This window comes from Neomonachus schauinslandi, chromosome 5 (genome assembly GCF_002201575.2).
Source record: "Neomonachus schauinslandi chromosome 5, ASM220157v2, whole genome shotgun sequence".
In the NCBI taxonomy this organism is placed as follows: Eukaryota; Metazoa; Chordata; class Mammalia; order Carnivora; family Phocidae; genus Neomonachus; species Neomonachus schauinslandi.
The window spans coordinates 96,873,924-96,897,510 of NC_058407.1; the positions used below are offsets into that span (position 1 = coordinate 96,873,924).

At 51.4% G+C, this 23,587-nt stretch overlaps 1 protein-coding gene across 1 annotated transcript in view; it reads left to right on the top strand.

The window, feature by feature from the left end:
- The window catches only part of VWF (von Willebrand factor), a 124,228-nt gene that overhangs the window by 20,681 nt on the left and 79,960 nt on the right, over nucleotides 1–23,587 (top strand). Inside the window, exons 6-10 of the mRNA XM_044915225.1 lie at nucleotides 869–993; nucleotides 12,276–12,492; nucleotides 14,114–14,236; nucleotides 15,118–15,229; nucleotides 15,578–15,624. Of these exons, the coding sequence (XP_044771160.1) occupies nucleotides 869–993; nucleotides 12,276–12,492; nucleotides 14,114–14,236; nucleotides 15,118–15,229; nucleotides 15,578–15,624 (624 nt within the window). The remainder of the gene's footprint in view (nucleotides 1–868; nucleotides 994–12,275; nucleotides 12,493–14,113; nucleotides 14,237–15,117; nucleotides 15,230–15,577; nucleotides 15,625–23,587) is intronic.

Sequence of the window (23,587 nt, forward strand, 5' to 3'; positions counted from 1 at the left end):
GTACATTATTTGGCCTTGAAACATGCTTCACTCTTCCGGACCTGGTTATGCAAAAGGACTCTTTGCCTCAATGCTCCATTAGTCCCTTTGCAGTGAAGACTCAGAAGTGGTATTAGGAATCTCCTTTGCCATGGAAGCCCATAGGCCCTCCCTCTGTTGTGGGAGCTGATGGTGGCATGATCGGTATAGCACTAGGCCCCAACGCTGTGAAAGCCCAGGGGATGCAGTGACTGGGGGCTCAGGTTCCATGTCACATTCTTCCCTTCAATCTGCAAAAATATTTTGAGTGTTTACAAAGCGCCAGATAAGAAGCCAGAGATAAGAGACACAGCCTGTCCCCTGAATTAGGGAGCTCATGGTCAGACAGAGTATGAATATAAACAAAAAGAATACTAACACAAAGGGCGATGGGAGTTTTGATGGAAGGATGGCGGGGGTGCTGAGGGAACACAGGCTGGGGCAGGGGGCTGGGAGCAGAACTCGTTCAGAAGGGCTTCCTGGAGGAAGTGGCTCTGGAGCTGCATCTCAAAGAATGTGAGGAGACAGTCAAGGTACTGGGGGTGGAGAACATTCTGCACAGAGGGGAAAGGCACGCAAGGACATGGAGACAGCGTGGATGGGCATGCTTTTCATCGTCTTCCTCACTGTGTGCATCCATCCAGCCACCCCTCACGACACACTGGCTAAGCCCTGGGGCTTGTGCCCTGTGGTATTCCACTGAGTGCTGCACAAAAGGTAGTCCCCAACCCAGGCGCTTGTGTACCCATCTAACAGAAGGTTGATTTGGGTGATGACAGACCTAGACTTTTCACTCAGAAGTCCTGGGTCAGGCTTAACTGTGACTTCGTTCCTGAAACCTTCTCCACAGGGACCTTGACCTCGGACCCCTACGACTTCGCCAACTCCTGGGCCCTGAGCAGCAGGGAACAACGGTGCAAACGGGTGTCCCCTCCCAGCAGCCCATGCAATGTCTCCTCTGAGGAAATGCAGCAGGTGGGTACCTCTGGGGTGGTCTGAGGGGAGTGGGACTCCTGGGAGTGAGAGGCAGAAAGTCATCTGAGGCCTCAGGTCCTCCATCGAGGTGTACAGTGGGCCTACCTCTGTGGGTCCCTCTGGCTCTTCAAAGAAGGGTTCCCACGGGCAACCATTTTCTCCTAAAACCCAACTGTGGCCGGAGTCTGGTTAGCTCGAATCTAACACTGTTCTGGACCTGGAACTCTGAAAATGGGTCTGTCTAATGAGTTGGTAGAGTGAGTGACTAGACTTTTCTGTTTTGCACTCTAATGCCCTCTCTTGTCCCCAAATATCTCCATCATCACCTGCCACCTGTCTGAAATTCTGCAACAGGAACCTATTCCTTTTTAGGTGTTCAACAAGTGGTTATTATAAAGTACAACTAGGAGGGCAAGGCACCATAGTCTTACTGGCACATCAGCAGGAAGGGGGTTACTTTATCGTCAGGGAAGCTGAGGGAAGAGGAGGGAGGGGTGGGCCTGAGGTGTCCAACCTGGGCATGATAATATTTTCCTGAGGCTGTGGTGTCAAATTAGTCGGAAAATTAGTGGCTTACAGCAACGGAAACGTATTCTCTCATGTTCTGGGAGCCAGAAGTCTGAATTTAGTTTTCCTGGGCCAAGATCATGGTGCCACTAGGGCCGCTCTCCCCTGGGAGGCTCTGGGGGGCAAATCTTTCCTTTTCAGGTTCTGGTAGCTGTGGCATTCCGTGGCTTGTGGCTGCATCAATCCAGTCACTGCCTCTCTGGTCCCATGGCCTCCTTATCATCTGTGTGCCTCTGTCCTGGGGCTCAGTACCGATGGTGGCACCTCCCCTCCCTTTCCGCACAACCCCTATTTCTAACCATATGGTAGCTCATTAGCAGCTTCTTCCCCTTCAGAGTTGCTCCTTATGACCCCACTACCAGAACCTCCCCCTTGGAGAGGAGGGGGTCTGGTGGGAGAGAGTGGGCAAGACTGCACTCTGCCTCTACCTTCTCCAGGGGGGCACTTGGGCCACGGTGGGTGGGGTGTTGGGAAGGTGATGCTTCTGAAGGGGAAGGACCTCCCTTGATGGATGAACCCTCTCCCCCTTGGGGTCCGGCTGCCGGGGCTGAGAGAGGAGAAGCAGCATGGCTCCGGGGTGAAGCTGGGCCCTTGTCAGCACAGGGATGGTCCTACTGAGGCTGTGCGCACACACTCACTGTCTGGGGGACAGGGTTTCTTGGAGGTGGTGTAAGTCAGGTCCCCCATGCCGGGAGTGACTGGGGACCTGTCAGGAGCAGCGTGAGAGAGAGGGACTGAGAGAGGCAGTGCTGGGCGGTGGGGAGGGTGAACCACCATGTACTCAAAACTGAGGTCTCAGCTGATCGTTCAGGGAGCTCCGAAAGCTGGGGGGCCCCCAGGCAAGCCTGAACCGACCAGCTGGTCATCGGATGTAGGCTTCCTTTGGCCAGGGAGGCGGGATAGTCTCTTGGACTGAGGGCAACGCATGCAGGGACGCAGCTGTGAGCCCTCAGCAGCTAGCACTGCTAGCCGTGAGGGGATGCGTCCTTGGCTTTGAAGGGCATCTGCACTGCACCAGACAGCCCCTGTAGAATGCTGTTCCCCAGCCCCCACCCAGGGAGCAGCCGCCCTGTTCCAGCCCACAGCAAAAGGACAGCCCCTGCTTATCCCTGGGCCCACCGCCCTGACAGGATTTGGCAGGCCACGGTGGGCCTTTCTAGTTCTCCAGAGCTGTGAGGAAACCGAAGCCACGGGAGGCTAAGTACCTGCCCGGAGTCGCCAGCTAAGAAGCTGCAGAGTCAGAGTTCCCCATCTCTGCCTCCCCCTTGGCTGCTGTTCGGCCTCATTGCCTCAGGCTGCTCATTATCTCTGCCGGTCTTCCTTGGGTTTTCCCTCAGGAGATGGCTTCCAGGATTCTTATGGTTCCTTTCAGCTCTAGAACTCTCTGCAGGTTTCAGTGGATTGGGCTAGAAAGACAGGTTCCAGTAAGTCTCAGTAAACATTCAGTGGGTGGATAAATGTGGAGTCGGTGGTGCTATGTGTCTGGGGATTGGGACTACCCTCACGGTATCGATCACCCGTCAGCAGCTTGCAGAAGTCCGATTTACCCAACTCTGCACAGGAGTAGGGAAATTCCAGCCATCCCCTACTCCAGAAGCAAAAGACACACACACACACACACAGTCCCCTACCTTAGCATGGGAGACCTTCATTGCTAGCTGGTTATTCATGCAGTGAGTCTCTTCCAGATTGTTCCATCAGAACCAAGGACTTTGTCAGGCACAGGAAAATACTCTAGCTTGATATTTAGTCCAGCTGCCTAGATTGTAAACACAATTTCCAATTTCTAAACAAGCACATTCCAAATGCCTCCTTTTCTTGGGTTTCCAAGGTTTCAGTGGTGCTAGGTTTCCGGCTTGTCCATAAACATCTGTGTCACCTGGAACGTAGCCCAGTACTGGCAACCAACTAAGGCCAACCAAGTTCTAACACCCAGGAGGAGGGTGTTGTTGTGTGGAAGAGGGTAGTTTACTCTTCTTTCCAGGAAAACTTTTGAAATATCTGGTGCATGCCCTTGGTAGCCCCTTGATTTTTTCTCCTCTGTGGGTCTCAGCATTATGCTAAGGATATGGGCTGGGGGTCAGGCCGCTTCCTGGCTTTGTAACTCTGGGGGAGACACTTGCCTTGTCCGAGCCTCAGTTTCTACATGCATAAAATGGGCATAAGAAGAGCAACCCACAGGGCCAATGCAAGGATAAGAGAGAATATGTATGGAGTGTTTAGGGCGGTGGGGCTCAATTGTATGAGCTGTTCTTATTATTATTAATATTATTATTATTATTTATTGACCCCTGGTGTCCTCCCGCTGTCTGTTCTCGAGGCTGCAATGGCCATACCATGAGAATGGGAAGAGGCCAAACACACACAGCGCTCGCTTTAAGCATAAGCTCCAAAATTCTTTCCTTTCTCTTTTCCTCCCCTCCTCCCAATTATAACCCAGTTCCTTTTGGGGAGCTGAGCACAGCATGAGGTTAGAAGGAGAGAAGGTGTCTAAACACATTCATGCTGAGGGGCAGGGTAAGTGACAGAAGCCAAATTTTCTTCTAGAGCTGCTTGGTAACCCCAGTGAATTTCAGATGGAGTGCCCTCCAGGAATCATGTGCAGTGAGGGGCAGGAAGAGAGATTTTGATCATTTCTGTCTTTTATTTCCTAACTTACTGTTTTGTGGCTAGCAGGCGGTTGCCCCGCTCCTGCCCTTCAGTGTTCTCTAGGCAGGGGTGGGGTTAAGGCAGGGGTGCCTCAGTGGTGAGGTGGGGTTGCAGGCCATGTAAGTACTGAATTGGCTTTTCGAGGGCATGGGCTTTGTGTCACTGTATTTTGCAAACATGGGCCAGTGCCAAGTAAGCTGGACAAATATTCCCCTACCCTTGGAGTACAAAGGGATACTCTCACCTATCCATAAGAGGTGGGAGGTGAAAACGATTTTCAAATGAAGAACCTGATACTAGGCGGAGTTGAGGAAGCAGATAGGACACTCTGTCTCCTGGGGACAAAGGGGAGGGAGGGAGGAAGAATCCAAGAGAAGCCTTGTTTTTCTCCAGGGGTGCTTTTTGAAGGCTCCAGCTGCAGGCTTGCTACTCACTTTGTCTCTTGGGTGCGTTGAAGTCTTTACTAACCAGTGTCCTGGGAGCAGCCTGAGAAATTGGTTACCAAGTTCTTAGTGCTGGGCTGAGGCCCCCAAACACGCCAGACCTCCCCAGGCACAAGCTTCTTTAAGCTCAGCACTAGTATGAGGTTGTTTACCGAGAAGACAGACCTGGCTTGGTCTCAGCCAATCAGGTTGTGTTCACCCAAGATCGGGGCACCCTCACTGGCTGGGAAGCGCAATGACTCATCTCCTGGGAGGTGATTAGTGCTGGCTTTGGAATTGTTCTCTGCCTGCTTCGTTCATCCCCTGGGCCCCTGGGTTCAGAAGTCAGGTCTGGTAAATGGGCATTACATACAAGCTCTTGCCATTGTGGCTCTAAGGACCATTTGCAGTGGCAGAGTGTTCCGGGGAAGGCTACATTGACCAAAGAACTTTTCTTGAGAGCCGCCAGAATCTATTCTCCCCGCTTCTCTGGCGCTCTCCTTCTTTCCACACTGTAGCAAGGAGTCAGCTAATTCTGAGCCAGGTCATATTACTTATACCTAGGGGATGAATGTTTCCTTGTTATGCCAACAAAACCCCGGAGCCTCTCTACTGGGACTGAATAATGGCTTGTTTGATTGCATGCAAATTTCCACTATTTTTTAGCTTTTGAAACAGAGGGCAGGGCTGCTGGAGTCTGGAGCTCAGGGTGCAGACCTAGTAATAAAAAGCCCCAAGCTCTAAATGCTCAGATAATTGATGTTAATTTGCAGGTAACTCTACTGTATAATGAACATTTTAGAAAGATTCTTAGGTTGCCTTTTTTTTTTTTTTTAATTCACATTCTATTAGTCTGGGTACTGTCAGCAAGGGCTGAACCTTATGAAGGGATCCTGTCTTTGTCCTCAGTCCTCACTACAACAGGAAGCTGCAGCTAGTCCACCCAATATTCTTACTAATTAGAAAAAGGTGCCCCTTCCTCAAGGCACTTTACCACTGCCTGTTGGGAAATTGCCATAATAAGCATTAGAAGTGTGCATAGAATGTACGTGTACCTGTGTGGTGTCTACAGTGTGAACAATAACCCCCCAGCATGTTGCCACCATGCACTGGATGCCCTGCAGAACTATACTCAATGGCTGTGACCTTGACCTCGCTTCCACTGGGAAACGTTGCTGCAGCCATCCTCCTCCAGGATCACCTCTCCCAGACTGGGAAGGCCATTTCCTGCTTTTGCTGCTGCCTTCTGAATGTGAGGACCCTTTCAGGCCCCCAGCCCCAAGAGTTCTCTCCGTATACCTCCCCAGAGTTGGTCCTCAAGATGACCAGTCTTTCTTGAGAAGACCGAGTACACCATTTATCACTCGGCCTTCCAGTGGTCAATCGTTGAGTAGGAGCAGTAGCAACCTCAGGCAGGTGTCTGGAGCAGAAGAAATTCTTTTCATCGATGTCAGGAATATTAGGCTTATCATAAGTCAGAGTGGCAGTGAGCCCATGTGCTTGTGGTGGGATGGGGGTGACCTTGACCAGTGTGCTTTTGGGGTCTAGCTTTATAGCAGAGATCAGGGGCTGCCACAGGGTTTCAGAGACTTCCCCCCAGTCAAGCAGTATTTATCTGACAAACCCTTGAGGAGGGTCAGATAAGGTCCTAGTCCTCAAGCTTTCAGTTCAGATGGCTTCCTAACATAACGATCTCAAAATCCTTTAACAAAATGTTCCCTAAGTGGCTTTCTTTTCTTTTTCTTTCCCCTGATGAGGACAAGAATGAACAAGAATCTGATGGTACCCATGCGTATATATTTATTGAAGTATTTTGTGGGGCTTGGGTGATAGTAAACTACACAGACTGGTTCTGCAATCTTGTTCAAGGGACAAAACACATACGGGAAACTGAACAACTATGAAAGAGAACAACATAAATGCCATCTTGGGTCAGTAGGTGACAAATTGCCAAAAGAATGGTGAAGGTATGGCGGCTCAGGGAATCAGCTCTTGGCACAGAGCCGATGATCTTTCCTTACTGGGAGCAGGATGAGTGGAATGGTTCTATCCCAGGGCTTGGACAGACCCCAAACTGCGAACCTGGGGGTGGTGCTTGGCCTGTGTCCTCCGAGCCCACTGAGCCCTGCCCTGGTCCCTGACAATTGCTCACATACCTCCCAGGAGACCAGGGCAGAGGGTAAGGAGGGTCCTTTGGGATATGGGGACTTCTGTGACATATCCAGTTCCCCTACTTCTTATGAGGGGTGTAACCCAATCATCTCAGAGGGAGGAATGTCCAACTTCACATACACAAAAAACCTCAAACAAAACCAAACAAAAAAACCCCATCCATTTGGTGGAAATCTATTGACCAGTTTCATGGGGGCTTTGTGAGCCAGATCTTGGAATGTGGGTGGGAGTCCCAGGGCAGCCAGAAGATATAAATAGAATCAGCAACCCTCCCCCATCCATCCTTGCTAGCTGACCAATGAGAAACTATGCCCTGCCACGGGGATGAATTCTTGAACCCACTATTCTGGACCTGTTCAGGCGCCAGGCGCCTCCATACCTCCTCCAGGGGCAGCTGCCGGGCACCCACCCCAGGGCTGGAAAGATCAGGGCCTGGGTGAACAATCTTGCACTTTATATATTAGCTTCGCCTTCCTTTGTTCACTTCAGTCCTAGGAATGCCCCCTCCCTTCTCCTTGGTCAGCTGTTTGCGAACAAACACAATAGCTAAGCTTTAGATCTCCTCCCCGGCTATCTGCTGCTGGGGAGATGTGCTGCTTTTCTCTCCTGCTCCCTCGGACGGGGCTTGGCATCTCCAGGGAAGAGGCCTGGACTTCTTCAATGAACTGCAAATGTGATTAAGTTGGGCTGCAGTTGGGTCTGCATACCCACCCGGGCAGGGTGAAGTCATGGGCTGACGGAGCTGGGGCTGGATCACTCCCGCCAGCCTCTGGCACTGCAGACAAGAGATGAAGGAAGATAGAAGTAGCTGATGCCGGGCACTGGAGCCAGGGACACGCTGGGAGCATGCAGATGAGCTGACTGTTGCTTGTGTCTCAGCCAGAATGGCTCAGCAGAGAGCTGCGGAGAAGCCATTTTCGAGCTGTGTGGCTGCTATTGACAGTTGGCCAATGGCAATAGTGATAGGCCCTTGATTGCCTTTCTCATGTAAAGTTGTCCAGTCTTATTTTGCAGCAACCGGCTTCCGTAGGTATTGCTATCTGTGACAGTTAGGAATAGGTCCCACTGTGAGTGACCAGACACCCAAAGTAACAGAGAAGTTTGTTTCTCTCTCGTTGTAAAGAAGCTCAGGTGGGATGTGCAGGGCCAGCGCAGGATGCCTTGGTGCTGGGATCCGGGGTCCTTCGGTCTCGTTTCCCTGTTGTTGTTGGCATGGAGTTTCCACTTCCTGGTCCAAGATGGCGGCTCACTCCTCAGGCATCACAGCCACATTCCATCGGTGGGGAGACAAGGGGCTAAGAAAGAAGCACCCTCTCCTTTTGAGGACATTGTCTGGAACGTAGTTCATGACCCTTCTGCTTACGTCCTACTGGACAAAGCTTAGTTATGCCTACTCCCAGCTGCCGGGGAGGCGAAGAGATGGAATCATTGAAAGATTGAAAATTGAAGGTGCTATGACTAAGAAAGAAGGCAGGAACAGATCCTAGGCAACTTTCAGTCTCCACTCTGCCTTCTTTATAGGGGAGGAAACAGAGGCACAGACAGGCGAGGTCATTTTCCCACAGACACACACTTTGGAAGTGATGGGGTTGGGACTGTAGTGCAGCCTTGCTTCTAAAACCCATGCTCTGTCTTCTGTAATCCCTTTGTCTAACCTGGTGTGAGGAAACAGGTGGGGAGGGCCGGGGGCATGGGGGCAAACCACGTAAATTGTGGTTTGGTGACAGGTGACGGGCCTGTAGGATGCAGTCAGGCTTTGAGCCCTGCTCGCTACCACAGTTTGTAAACTGTGTGGTCTAATGACCCCATGACATTCTTAAGAATAATAGAAGACATGAAAGAGATTTTCTATGGATTATCTGTTGATTATGGATTTGGATTATCTATTGATATGTATTATATTAGAAAATAAAACGGAGAAATTTACAACATACTCATTTAAAAAATAATAAACATATTATATTTAACAAGATGACATCTTTTTAATAAAGGCCACTATAAATGCCTAACAGAAAAATGTCTAGAGAGGAGAATGGCAGTGTTTCACAGTTTTGCAAATCTCTTTATTATCTGGCTTAAGAGAAATCAGCTGGATTCTCATGTCAGCATCTGTAGTCAGTCTGTGGTACGATCACCTACCGTGGAGCTTCTGGAAAATTCCACTGTGCACTCATGAAAGAGCAAGAGCCCAAAGGCCAGATAACATCTTAGTATGATTATAACAGTAGTTTTGATCTTATGAAGCTCTGCAAGGATCTTGGGAGTCTGTAGGGGGTTCCCGGACCAACCACACTTTGTGAACCGCTGATCTAGTAAATGCTTTTCTCTCCATGCCTCAGTTTCCAAATCTGCAAGCCTGTTTATCTGGCCTTTCTCTGAGGAGGTTTGTGTTCTTGCAAGGTGTTGCAGGCTTATGAAGGGCCCGTTTGTGGGAGTGGGTGCCAAGGTGGTGTCTGAAACCACTTTATTTGTTCAGGGGACATTGGTGATGTGTGAGATTGGGAGCCGGAGGGGGATGAGCTGGAGATTAGCCCGGGTAAGATCCTGGAAGACCTGGCCTTGCTGCCTTTCTAAGGAGCTAGAACTTTGCCCTTTAAGCTGGGGTGGGACGCAGTCAGATTTGCCTTATGTCCTGACTTGGGCACACACTAGAGGTCTAGAGGCCACATGACCAGTGCTTGTTGAGTAAAGGTTTGGTCACCTTCTACCTGCCGACGTCTCTCTCCAGGGTCTGACAGGACACGGTGTTGACTCCATCCTGGACTTATTTCTGTCTTGGGACCTGGCCTGGCCTGACCAGGCTACCTGTGGTGGAGCGGGGAAGGCTGGGAGGCAGAGGTGGCAAGCTAGACATGCCGCCACACTGCAGTGGGACCCTCAGACTGTGGTCACCCTCATGGGCCGAGTTCAGGCCAGAGCTGACCAGAGGAAGACCGGAGGGCAAGATGGGAAGACAGACTTTTCCTTTTGTCTCTGTTGAGAAAGATATCCTAGCCAGATTTTCAGGTGCGCATGGAGAGGCCGGAGGCATTGTTCTAAAAAGGGAGGTGGCTGTTTCTGCAGAAATCCACTCCCATCCTGCAGGTGAGTAATCAGAAAACACCCTTCTTGCTACAGCTTTCTATAAACCATTTAATGTCTCAAGGGACCCCCCAGGAAATGTGCTGGAGGACGGGTCCCACTTTTCCTCTGAGCAGGGGACAGACAGATTTGGGCCAGCTGGAGATGGGCCAGGCTGGACTCTGCCTCACATTGCTCTCAAAGTGGGAGGGGACGCTGGACTCCTGAGTCTCTTCTTTCCTCTGGTTGACACTGTGCCATGCTGGTGGGAACCCCAGGTGCCTGGTCCCTGTGGGACTGTCCTGCACTATAGTGTCTGCTCCAGGCGCTGTCCCACAGCCCAGTGGGGTGACAGCAGAAGCACTAGAAAAAACTCGTGGAGCCGCCTTTTTCGGTTTTTCTCTGGTTCGAAATTGTGGGTGAGGAGAACGGCCAGCAAGAGCCCGAGCCTCTGGCCCTCCCCGGGCACCCTTGGCTGCCCTTTCAGAGCCCAGGAACATCTCTCTCCGAGGGGCCTGTCTCATGGGTCAGGCAGTGTAGCAGAATGGAAAGAACTGGACGCAGGCCCTGGCCTCCTCTCCTGAGTCTCAGGAGAGTCTCAGACCTGCCTGTGGCAAAGAAGAGAGGGTCCCTCCTCCATCCCCTCGCTCGAAAGAGTCTCCGAGATACTAGTAAAGTGATCATGTTGTCATGGCAACCATTCATCCTGGTGTAGCCCAGTCTCCCCCAGATGCAGACAGGGGGAAAGGGACAAAGATGTCGTCTGTCCTGCTGCTAAGCTGCCCAGCATTCTGGAGGACAAGCCTCCTGGGAGGAGCGAGGGTGGAAGGGACCTCTCTGGTGGCTGGGAGATCCACAATGATGATATGGAGTCATCATTTTTGTGGTGAAACCTTTACCTGCCTGATTTCATTCAATCTCCACTACCATCGCATCACATAGGAACTGTCATTATTATCCCCAGTTGACAGAGGAGCAGGGGTTAAGAAATAGCCCAAGGTCACACGGCTAGCAGGTGCAAGAGGCGAAACTCAGATCTGGAGCTGTGAGGCCGTAACAAGTCCAGGGCAGGACTCTTCCCGGCACGGTCTGCAGAGACCTCAGTTTCCCCTGTGTGAAATGCCCGGGATGGCACATGGCAGGATGCGGGTCATCACCCAAGACCTCAGTGGTCCTGGGACCCACTACAGTGGTCTTCATTCATCGATCGCTGGCTCAGGGCCAGGCACCGCCAGCAAGGCAGCACCTGTTGGGATTATTCCTGTGTTACTCAAGGACGCCCGTCTCCAGCGAGGTGAGGGCATTTGCCTCAGTCCCTACCGCCCGGGAGTGGCAGGGCTGGGCTTCAGCCCTGCAGTGGCTGTGGAGTCTCCCACCTGAAGGCAGGTAAGCCAGACAGGTGGGGTCATGCAGGGAGCAGCCACGCTCAGCAGTGGCTCAGCTGGCTCGTTGTCCTTGCCCTTATGTCTGCAGCCGAGCAACCCCTGCGGCGGCCTCTCTACCAGGTGCAGGGAACCAGCCACGCCCACCTGCTTGCACCCAGCTGGGCCCTGGGCCTCCTTCGGAGTTGCACCCCACACCCCAGCACCCAGCCTACTGTGACCTGGGGCAGCTGTGACATTCTGCCCTGCTTCCTAGATGGATTGGAAGATGCACCCCAACTCCAGAGATTTTATTTTATTTTATTTTATTTATTTTATTTTGTCACATAAAGAAAACTTTCATTTGTTGCAAATAAGGAGATCACGGGGAATGGCTTCCAAAGCTGTGACTCCCAACTTCAGAGATTTTAAGATTTTATTTATTTACTTATTTGAGAGACAGAAAGGGGGTGGGGCAGAGTAGAGGGGGAGGGAGAGAGATAAGCAGACTCCGTGGGAGCCCAACGCAGGGCTCCATCTCACAACCCTGAGATCATGACCTGAGCCGAAACCAAGAGTCAAACACTTAACCCACTGAGCCACTCAGGCGCCCCATCAACTTCAGAGATTTTAAACTGGAAAAAAAAAAAAAGGGCAGTTAGAATCATTAGAACACAGAATGCAGAGATGTTTACGAAGACAATACGTAGGAGTGTTTGTACTACTGTGTTTCGAGAGTACTAAGCAACAATTTCGACCCCGCCCTGTGTTGTTAGGTTGAGGGTATCAACAAGGTGGTAAATCCAAGGACTGCGTTTGCCTGGCAGAGGATCTGGGGGACATTTCCGAGAATCCTCTGGATTGATAAGACTGTTCAATTTGGGAACTGTTGATCAGCACCTACTCCGTGCCCGGTGTGAGGGAGCATCCCCAGTTTTCCAGGCAGGGCGGGATCTTCGCAGAGCCACGTCCAGGAAGACATAAGCCAGTGCCCCGCAGAGCCTGGGCCACACTGCTCCTGTCCTCACCGTGTGGCGTCTCGTTCCCACAGGACCCATGGGAGCAGTGCCAGCTTCTGAAGAGCGCCTCGGTGTTTGCCCGCTGCCACCCTCTGGTGGACCCTGAGCCTTTCATGGCCCTGTGCGAAAGGGCTCTGTGCACATGTGCCCGGGGGCTGAGGTGCCCTTGCGAGGTCCTCCTGGAGTACGCCCGGGCCTGTGCCCAGCAGGGGATGGTCTTGTACCGCTGGACTGACCACAGCACCTGCCGTAAGTCTGCGGCTCATGCTCCCGGCTGGGGATGAGTGGTGTCCGTCCTGGGGTGTCACTAGGGAAGCCCTCGGGCTGTGTCATGCTCCTGGGCCACCTGATCACAGAGGCCTGGCCCGCAGGGGGCGTCCCTTCCCTTAAAGGCTGCAGCTGGGAAGGCCGTCCAGCACCTGTCCCCTTGCCTCCGTTCTAGGCCATGCCTCCCTCAGTGCCCTGGGACTCCCTCAGGAAATCTATTCCCTGGATTGGGAGAACATTCCCCGCCTCTGACGGGAATCCCACCTGTCCTGATTTCGGCTCACGACTTCGCTGCCTGCCTGTTGACGAGGAGCAGGGAGTTGTCCAGACTGTGATCTTGCAGAGCTTGGCAGGCTCTCCATAAGCCCTTCTCTTTTATGAACCCAGCCTTGTCTCCTCCCAGCCCAGGGCTCCCCTTTCCCTCCTCCCCACCTCGTGACGCCTGTGGTTTGGATCTCCCAGTCTCACTGGGTCCCTGCTCACTGTCATTGTCACCATCCCCAAATTATCATAATTAAGTAGGAACTTCTGTGGTTCCCTTGCAAGAAGCCTCCTCTCCCTCCAGACTTTCCACCATGGACCAAAAGCCATGCAGATGGACAGTGCCATAATTACACAGGCCATCCTGGCTGATGGAGACAGAACAGCCGGCCAAATATTTACAGCACACACATGTTTTTCAGTGTGTGTTCTTTTTCCCCCGCTTATAAATTAGAACTTTTATCTCTGCTGTGGGGGCGTGAGAAGGTGGCTATTAGCAGCTGGTTTCTCCGCTGTCAGGTGGAGTGGCTGTTATTTTAGGTCTTTGAAGATAGGGTTGCGGGGGGGAGATGCCTCTTGGAGGAGAAGGGGTTCGGAGCAATTGTTTGGTGTTTCGAAGCCCAGGAAAGGTCACTGGTATGTTCCGGTTCTTCAGCTGCTCTACGCATCAGTCGGCCACAAGGTTGAGAGACAAAGGAGGGGAGCCAGTCCTTGCCCAGGAGGAGCTGGGTCCAGCGGGGGAGGACAGATGCTTAGGTGATAAGGCCCTGAAGACAGTCCTGCAACACAGTGGAAAATAAATAGGGAGCAAGTCACCCCTGTGGGGAAAGTGGGTGTGAATGGTGTGTACCCTGTGCTGGGTGGGGCCTTTGACTGGGGCCAGTTTCATGAGGAAGAGGAGCCCTCAGAGGAGGGATGTGATGGAGGAAGCCACTTACCCCTTGCTTGGCCCCAGAAGGACATTTATTTTTAACCTAGAGGAGTTTGATATTACCTCGAGAGGGTTTTAGGTGAAAGAGACAGAGCATAGGGGAACAAAAAAAATACCAAGCTGTTCATGGAGAAACAGATGACCAAGGGGCAGGGGTGGTGGTCCCAGGTGACCCTGCTGAGTCTTAGCCAGGCTCTACAAGATGGAAGATGTCCCTTCAGGGGAAGGGTGGTTGGCAGGGTGGTCTTGGAGGGCGCGTGGACCATTGGGGTGCCACTGGGGTGGAGCTGGCCCCTGGGGCCCTGAAGACAGAGGGGAGCAGACAAGAGAGCGCAGGGGCTCTGAGGACAGCGTGGCTTAGGAGGTGCTCTCTGGGGTGCTCCGGGGAGACTGCTGGGTTTTCCGTTTCAGGACCGGCATGCCCGGCAGGCATGGAGTACAAGGAGTGCGTGTCCCCTTGCACCAGAACTTGCCAGAGCCTGCACGTCCAAGAAGTGTGTCAGGAGCAATGCGTGGATGGCTGCAGCTGCCCTGGTAACAAGCTTCTCACTTTATTCGCAAATCCCAGACCTTGCCAGTGCCCTTGGCTTGGGGAGGCCAGATGAAGGCCACTTGTGTTTGTCACCCATTGCTGAAATCAGAAGCCTTTTATTTATTTTTTAAACTGTCTTTGTACAGAGGGATCAGGATTGAGCCGGGGGTTATTTTTAATTTCTGTTTTCCTGTTGTGCTGGATCCGTGAAAGCGCGTGTGTCTCGGAAACAGAAGGACGGTCTGGGCTCCGACAGTGACTTTGTTTGGGGAGCACGTGGCCCGATCTGAGCGGCACTTTTGTTTTCTTAGTTTCGTGTCAGGGCACGGGTCTGGGTGAAAGATATTTTAAAACGTCTCCTGGGTTTGCCATGTGAGCTCAGCTGAAAAAGAGCTTTGCACTAGAAAGTGTTTCTCAGGAGAGGCCGTGTGAGCTTTGGTGAAAAATGCTGTTTAATTACTGAGAGTGCGGCCTGTGTGTTTTGACTAATGACTTCCCCGCTGGACGATCTTGAACAAAAACTCTTGCCTCCTTTCTTCATCTGTGCAATGCAGGTTAATAATGCCCTCTCTTTCAGTGCGTTAATGTGAAAGTAAGGGTCATACAAGTTCTTCAAGCTTCCTGGGAGACGCTCTCAGCCTAGACTCATGCCTTCCTCACTGGAGGACCTTGAGCAAAGCTCTTTCCCCCATTTCTTTGACAGAGAGAGATTAATAATTTCCCTCCCCCCTGTATGGCCCTAATGGGAAAGAGCAACATCATGGAACAGGTTCTTTGAGCTTCCTGAAGAAGCCCTCAGCTGTGATCACCCACGGGGATTCTGTAGCTGGGAGATGAGTAATGATGATAAACTGAGTCTTTGCCTTGATGTCCTTGAACACAGAGGGACAGCTCCTGGATGAAGGCCGCTGCGTGGGGAGCGCTGAGTGTTCCTGTGTGCATGCCGGGGAGCGGTACCCTCCGGGCTCCTCCCTCTTGCAGGACTGCAACACTTGGTACCTGGGGCTGCGCCGTGAGGTCTGGGAAGGTGGCCCAAGGGCAGTGGACGGGGATGCTGGGCAGTGGGGGAATCTCCAGGGACACTGGGTCCCCTAGATTTTCTTCTTCTCTCTCTCTCCATCAGGGTTTCTCCCCCTCAGCCTTATCTCCAAGATGCCTCCCTCTTTGGCCACAGCCCTGTGCCATTCACCTTCAGCCTCATAAAGACCCCCCCTAGCACCAGCTCCCTTCTTTTCCCAAATCCCTCCCTTTGGGGGCTGTGGTGTCTGTGATGAGCTCTAGGTGTGTTCATGCACCCTTGTGTTTGCACAACTAGCCACGACCTGTGCTTCTCTCCCCAACAGCATTTGCCGAAATAGCCTGTGGATCTGCAGCAATGAAGAATGCCCAGGTAGGCGCCCTTCTGCTCATACCCCCCTTCTCTGGATGGAATGGTATGTAGTCCTTGCTAGATGGAGAGGGCGGTATCTCAAGGCAGGGAGAAGGTGGCCTCTGTACCGGCTGGATACCACCCTCTGACCACAGCCCTGGTTTGGGATCCCAGCTGTGCTGACCCACTTGTGGGCCAGCAGAGGGACACTCAGCATAGCTGAAAGGTGAGAATGCACCTGCACTAAGGTTTTATTGTCCTTTTCTTCTCACCTGTTTCTCAGAGGATTATGGTTCAATGAACTGTAAGAACTGTAGGGTCACAGTCAACTAAACAAAGATGATGCAAATTCTTTGGAAGTGAAGAGGAAGAAGGGCCCGGTAATTCTTTAAATTCAAAGTGAGAAGTTTCTGGAATGCCTGATAGGAAGACCTTAGAATGGCCCAGGAGCTAGGAAGATCAGACCACCGAATGATTTCTTCTACCCCACCCCCTCCCTGGAAAATCTCTTTAGGAAAAGTTGCTTTATAATCTCTCCCCTTTACTGGGTCTTCTGTTTGGCTCCAACTCTATTCTATTTGCTGCAAACTTGGGCCATTTGAAGCTCCCTTCTGCCTCACCCCCCAATTACCCTGGCTCTTCTCCTGATAAGTTTCCCCTTTGTGGTCACTCACGTGGTGTTTGCTATGTGTTAGGCTCTGTGCTAAGCACTTGACATGCGTGCCTATGAGGCGGGTACAGTTTATTCTAGGTTTACAAAAGAGGAAACAGAGCAGGAGAGATTACATAACTTGCTCAGTGTCACACAGCTGCTAAGAGACAATGACAGGACTCAAACTCACACCTCTCTGATTGCTGCTTTTGCCCTTCTCTTTATTCTCTTTCTTTGTCCTCCATCTGTTCCTTTGCAGGAAGGTCTTTGCTATCAACGGCTCAGGAGAGGCCCCATGTTTTACTTAAAGACCAGCTCAGCCTCAGCTTCTATGCTGGATACTACTTTTTGGGTTCCCATGGTTTGTAGAGCGCAATCAAAAACTGCAAGGCAAATAGCCAGATAACAGGCTCCCCTCCCTTTGGCCCCAAGAGGCCGCATTAGCTCTGGTGGGCTGACAGGGCTTGAACTTGGATACTGGGATCATATTTGGGGCCTGTTGGCTGTAGGGTCACTTAGGATCTTACCCAATGCCCACCACACTGGGAAAATTCTGGAACTAGATGGAAAGTGGGCACTAGGGGTAGGTAAATTTGTCTGGCTCAGGGATGGCCAACCAGTCAGTTTATCTTCTGTGCAATTTTTAAAGGAAGCATGAAGGACAAAAGATTGTTCTTACAAGGAATATCAGTGCTCCAATTTAACATCATCATACCCTGTGAAAGACCTAAGGAGCCCTTTGAAAGACACGAGGTTGCTGCAAATGACTTGCAAAAACACTGTTAATATCTAAATAATAAGCATTCATTGTATAAGATCTGTGAGCCACAATGGACAGAATTAGGAATTCATTTATTGTCTTTTGTTAGATTGACTACCAGATTAGGAATTCTTTTTTTTTTTTTTTTAAAGATTTATTTATTTAGTTGAGAGAGAGAGAGAGATAGATAATAGGGGAAAGGGCAGAGGAAGAGGGAGAGAGAGAATCTCAAGCAGACTCCCCACAGAGCACAGAGCCCTATATGGGGCTCAATCCCACAACCCATGAGATCATGACCTGAGCCAAAATCATGAGTCCAACGCTCCACCAACTAATGTACCCAGGTACACCCAGATTAGGAATTCTTAATAACTACCTTCTACAGGTACCATCTTCCACCCATCCATCTGTCCATCCATCCATCCATCCATGGAAACATCCATCTGTCCATCCATTCAACCATCCATCCATCCATCCATCCATCCATCCATCCAACCTTCCATCCATCCATCCATCCATCCATCCATCCATCCATCCATCCAACAATGATTTGAACACTCACTGTGCACATGATGGAATGCTTGGTCTGGGACAGATTCCCTGGTCTTCAGTTCAAAATTTAGAAGATAGCTTTGCTGAGGATGTAAGAAATTTTCTTGATGCCTTGATGGGAAGATAACCAGTTCCAACTCTGCAGTCTACTGAGTGGTTTGATGTTTTGCCCACACAATCACTAAGCTCTTGCTCTGTAGATTTAAAGCCTCAGTTCTGACCCTCTTTTTCAAGTTCTGGAGTTTAGCTGGTCATTTCCCACTCCATTTCTACCTGTAGCACACAGGTGTATTTCCATACCTTGCCATGATTCAGTGGGCAGTGGGGCTGTCTTATGCCCCCAGTGTGACATTTGCTGATATAGCTTCTTAGGGGAAGGTCCTGGTAGGGAATATGCTTGACCCTGCTAGCATAGCAAAGAGCAGGCTATGACTTCTCCACAGTCCCTGGAAGAGCTGACATTGTGAATCTTAGAAATAGACAGCTGGGTTTTGATTCTCTGGGATAAGATGAGAGTGTACTAGTTGTCTATTGTTGTGTAACAAATTACCCCAAACTTAGCAAACAACAAACATTTATTATCTTAGAGTTTCTGTATGTCAGGAATCTGGGTGTGGCTGAGTCTGGCCCATGATTTCTCGTGAAAGTTGCAGTCAAGTTGCTGACTTGGGCTGTGGTCTTATCTGAAGTCTCCATTGGGACTTTGAAGTTGAATCATGTGATGGTTGGCAGGCCTTGGTCCCTCAGCATGTGGACCTCTCACGAGGATGCCTCATGACATGATAGCTGGCTTCTTCTAAGGTGAGTGACCTCAGAGAGAGTGAGGGAGAACAGCCTAGACAGAAGCCATCGTCTTTTAAAAAGCCGATCTCCAAAGTGACATCCTTCATTTCTGCTGTATTGTATTTGTATTTACTAGAAACAAGTCAACATGTCTAGTCTACACTCAAGGTGAGGGGATCACACAAAGACATGAATACAATGGGTGGGACCATGGGGGGAGCATCTTAGAGGCTGCCCAGCACAGGGAGTATTGTGTATGGGGTGTGGGAGGGAGAAGAAATTGCCCAGGAGAGCATCAATCTATATGGGGAGGGGCTGGAGCTTAAATGCTCCTTTAGGCCTTCATTGCTCACTGCACCCCTCTGTTCTTGTTAGCAGTTAGGGCAGCTCCAGGCAAAACTGTGGCTTCCCCAGACTTCCCTTTCTGTAACCCCAAGCCTCTCTTCCCTCTCTTCCTCTTCCTTTCCACTGCAACACATGCTGCCCAGAAAAGTTCTACTAATTTGGATCCCACTGAACCATAAATGTTTGGTCAGGGTCAGTGAGGAAGGAGCATGCCTATTAACAGGGACTGTTCCTCGAATAAATAATTTCAAACTCCTGATGGAAGAGTGTGGAATGTTCTCTTTTGCAGCTGGGAAGGTGTGAGTGGAGGGTTTCTCACTTGCCCATTCTATATCCATGGACAGGTAGCATAGCAGGGGGCTGGGGGCATGGGCAGTGGGGTGGACTTGGGCAGCCTGGCCGGAATTCCAGTCCCCCCACTTCCCAGCTGGGTGACTCTGGCAAACTGCCTGATCATTTGCAGCCTCAGTGTCCTAATCTGTAACACAGGGATGGGAACAGCAGCTTCATCCCACGGAAGCTGTTATTGGCACAGCAAGCACTCAATAAACGTTAGTGGTATTCATCCCCACAGCCCCGGCTGCCTCATTAAGCAGGATCAGAGAAGGACTGAGACATAGGCACAAGCCCAAGGAGTCTGGCCTGGGGAGGGCTGGTCAGAGGCAGGGTTTGGCTGGGGCCGGCGGGGCAGGAGGGTCAGACAGAGCCCAGGCCTGCCTTGGGCTTGGCCGTGGGGCAGGGGAGGGCCTTGGTGTAACTTTTTACTCGTTTGGTTCCAGATAATTTCTGATGCCTTCTAACCCAGGCCTGTAATTCAGCTTTAGGATTCAAGCTGTCTGTTCTGAAGCCTCCAGGAAGGCAGACAGACTTCCTTGTTGGCTAACAGAGACAGTGATCAGGGCCAGTGGCTGTCCAGTGGGAACATGCATTCCTAGGTACCTGGGCTGCCTGGGGTATCCGAATGCCCAAGTTCATGGAAACTCCCCGGGGGCCTGACCCAGCCAATACTGGAGTCATATCAGTCACAACAGGCCTCCTTCAGGACAGGCCAGTGTACCACGTTTAGAAGCCAAGGCTCTTCAATAAATAAATAAATCTTTAAAAAAAGGGTGGGGGGTGTGCCTGGGTGGCTCCTCAGTCAGTTGAGCATCTGATTCTTGGTTTCAGCTCAGGTTATGATCTCAGGGTTGTAAGACCAGCCCCACATCGGGCTCCACACTCAGCGGGGAGTCTGCTTGAGATTCTCTGTCCCTCTCCCTCTGCCCCTCTCCCCACTCTCTCTTTCAAATAAATAAACAAATCTTAAAAAAAAAAAAAAAAAGGAAGAAGCCAGGGCTCTTCTCCACTCAGTCTCCGTATCCAGACTCAGTTGTATCTCGGCCCCTTGGCAAGGGCCCATGTGTGCCCAGGCTCAGAATGACTCAGGCTTAGCCCTCACAAAATCAGGCCTATGAGAAACTGCAGGAGCCAACCCATGAGGCAGGGTTGGGTGGTGTCAAGTGCTTTGGGCTCTGAAGCCAGACGGAAGGCCCATGTGTAAATCCCTGTCTGAGGACTTTGGGGCCTTGGGAGAGTTTTTCTCTGTGCTTTACTTTCCTCATCTGTGAACTGGGGCTAGTGACGACCGCCTCATGGAAGCAGTGAATGAGATGCACCCACGGATTGCTTGGAAAGGTGGAGAGATGATGTTATTGTGATTTAGAGGCAGGCTTTGGTGAAAAGTTCCACTGGGGGAGTCTGTGTTGCTTTGCGAAAGGCCTAGGGGCTGGCATTTCTGTAGGCTGTGTGGCAAAGGATAGAAGCTGATGGGCTGAGCAGAGGAGCCCTCTGGAGGTCTCACGTGCTGCAGACAAAAGGGTTTCTTTTAGAAGAGGTCATGCATTTCCATCAGAGGAGAGATTTCTTTTCAGTTTTTTCACGAGAGAAGATTTTTTTTTAAAGATTTTATTTATTTATCTGACAGAGAGCGAGAGCGCGCACACAAGCAGGGGAAGCGACAGGCAGAGGGAGGGGGAGAAGCAGACTCCCCACCTAGCAGGGAGCCCGATGTGAGGCTCCATCCGGGATCATGACCTGAGCCAAAGGCAGGCACTTAACCAACCAAGCCACGCAGGGGCCCCAACAAGGGAAGATCTTTATTCATGTAGGGGATCTGCTTTAATTCCCGGCTGTTCTACTTTTTAGGCTATTTTAAAAATCACCTGTTCTTCATTGATTCACCAGACTGTTATTGCCCACCTTCTCCATTGGGTGGGGGGCCAGCTGTTGGTTGGGAGCTGCCTTTTGCCGCTTGACCAGCTACTTGACCGGGAATGTCCTGGCCGTCCTGCTCTGGGCAGAGGATGGGTGAGCGTGCCCTGGGGCCCCCCGTTCTGGCTAATGTTTCAGCTCCCAGGGCCAACCGCTAGCCACATCTGTGTTGTTCGGTTTCCTGCGCTCACAGCTCCATCCCTCAGTGGTACCAAGTCGATAAGCTAAATGTCATATTTAGACTTTCGATTCCTGAGGAACTTCAGAGCACAAGTCATTGGGGGTCAGAGCAGGAAATCAGATTGGGTGATTAGATTCTAGCTCTGGGAAGTTTTGCTTTTGAATGTTTGTGCATTTTTTTCGTTGACCCTTCTTTTCCTAGGCCTTGTCGGAGATAATGCAGGCCCACTTTCATACTCAGATAAGAGCGTGCCTGAGAAAACAGAAAGGTCAGGGGAGGAATTCCCACCCATTCTATTGCCATGGGGTCAAGATGTTTGACACAAAGGGCCATATCACTCTGCAGGATGATGGTGGGTTCTGAGAAATAGCCATTGGAGAAAGGCTTTCCTGTGACACCAGTGGATTTGGAATTTCAGCACATTTACATTGGCTGGGACGACCTTTGCCCCGACCTTTACTGCCTGCCATGAACAGTGACCCCTCACTCTTGCTCTTTTTTGGGGGTACTGCCGTGGGAGGACCTGAGCTGTTCCTGCTTATAACACTTCTGATACCAAATGTGTGTGATTTTTCCCCAAGCCAACCAATTCTTTGACTTTCTGGACTCCAACTGGGTGTCCTACAATTCAATTCTGACACCAATGAGCTGGAATCAGTGCAGACCCTGCAGGTTAAGGGCTCTGTCCCACAAGATGCCCCACTTTAGATGCTGATCCCAAGTACTGGGCTCTCAGGGTACCTGCTTCTGTCTGACTTGGCTACAAGTTGGGGGGTTCCCACAATGCCTTCCTCAGGTCCAATAATTTGCTAGAATGCCTCACAAAACTCGGGTACTTTACTTACTATTACTGGTTTACTATAAAGGATATTATAAAGGATACAAATCACTGAAGAGAGGTGCATGGGGCAAAGACCGGAAGGATCCTGAGCACGGTAGCTTCTGTCCCTGTGGAATTGGGGTATGCCACCCTCCTGCATGTGGATACATTCACTAACCCAGAAGCTTTCCAGATCCTCTTGTGTAGGGGTTTTAATGGAGGTTTTATTATGCGGGCATGATCGATCATTAATCCCCAGCCTGCCTCCTGTCCCTGGAGGTTGGAAGGTGGGGCTGAAAGTTCCAACTCTTTCATCCTGCCTGGGTTTTCTGGTGACCAGCCCCCATCCTGAAGCTACGCCGGGGCCCACCAAGAGTGGTTTCATTAGAACAAAAGATGCCCCTATCACCCAGGATGTTCCTTAGGAGCTCTGTGTCAGGAACCAGGGATAAAGACCAAATATATTTCTTATTATCGCAGAGTGTGATGCTGATAATGATCTTGGGCCTCTCTAATTTCTCCTAATTTCTTGTGGGCTGAGTGTGCCCATGCCGTTTTGGGGTCAGCCGCCCTGGGGACCAGTCAGAGGACACTCACAGTGACCTGAGGCTACTCTCCCCTACCCTTGCCTTCCAACACATCCAAAGGCAGGACCACACCTGGATCCAACACACCTGGATCCAAAGTTGTGCCTGCCAGGCCCTTCATTGCAAATGTGGGCCTGAGGTGGCAGGCGATGGGGGCCTGTGGAGCTTGTCTCTGCCACATGGGCAGCTGGACTCTCCCTATGGCCTCTGAGGACCCCCTGACTGTGTGACAGAGCCCAGCATCAGCCCCTGGCGGTGGGCTGAGGTGGGACTGGCTCTAAGACCCTCTTAGGGGGAACTTTAGGTTTCGACGGGATTAGTGCTCTGGAGAGTAAGTGTCTGCAGTTTGGAGGTCAAGGGTGACTGTGTGGGAAGGAGGGCCCCCAACTTTATGGAATGGCCGTGGTGTGTGTCTATATTTATTTTTCTAAGGAGTAGAAGGCACAGATGAGAGGAAATACATACAAGGAGATTGGCAGGGATCCAGATGCCCACTTCAGCTTCAATGGGCCCATTGTGGGCCCTGGGGACCAGATTGCCCTGAGCTGGGGTGGGGCCTGTAGGGGATCACTGGAGACGTAAGCAGAGGTCCGCCCTGCATGGATACTCCCCGGGATGTGTGACCTCTGGTCTGAGGTGCATTGGGCCAGCCACATGGTTGGGTTGTGGTCTGGGGCAGGATGGAGCAGGACTCAGGTTGGGGGTGAGCCGAGGGCTCTGCGTGACGGGGTGACGAAGGGGAGTCCTTGTACCCACCCACAGATGTGTCAGCCTGAGCTAGGGAGCTGGCTGGGGCGGTGCTGAGGTCATGGGCAGATGGCCTCCTGGTCCCCCATTGGCCCCAACTAAAGTCACCACATGGACATGCCCATGAAGAGGCCTTAGAGCCGCCCCCTGGCCTCTGCCCTGCTGAGCCTGGAGAATGCCTGCCTTACCCCTCCTCTGCCCTCTGTCTGGGCTGGCCTCTCTGCCTGCTTGCCTCAGGGGACTCTTCTGGGTGGGGCTGTGCCCCGGAGCCCCCCACAAGGCTGGTGCAGAGAAAGGCCTGTCCCTG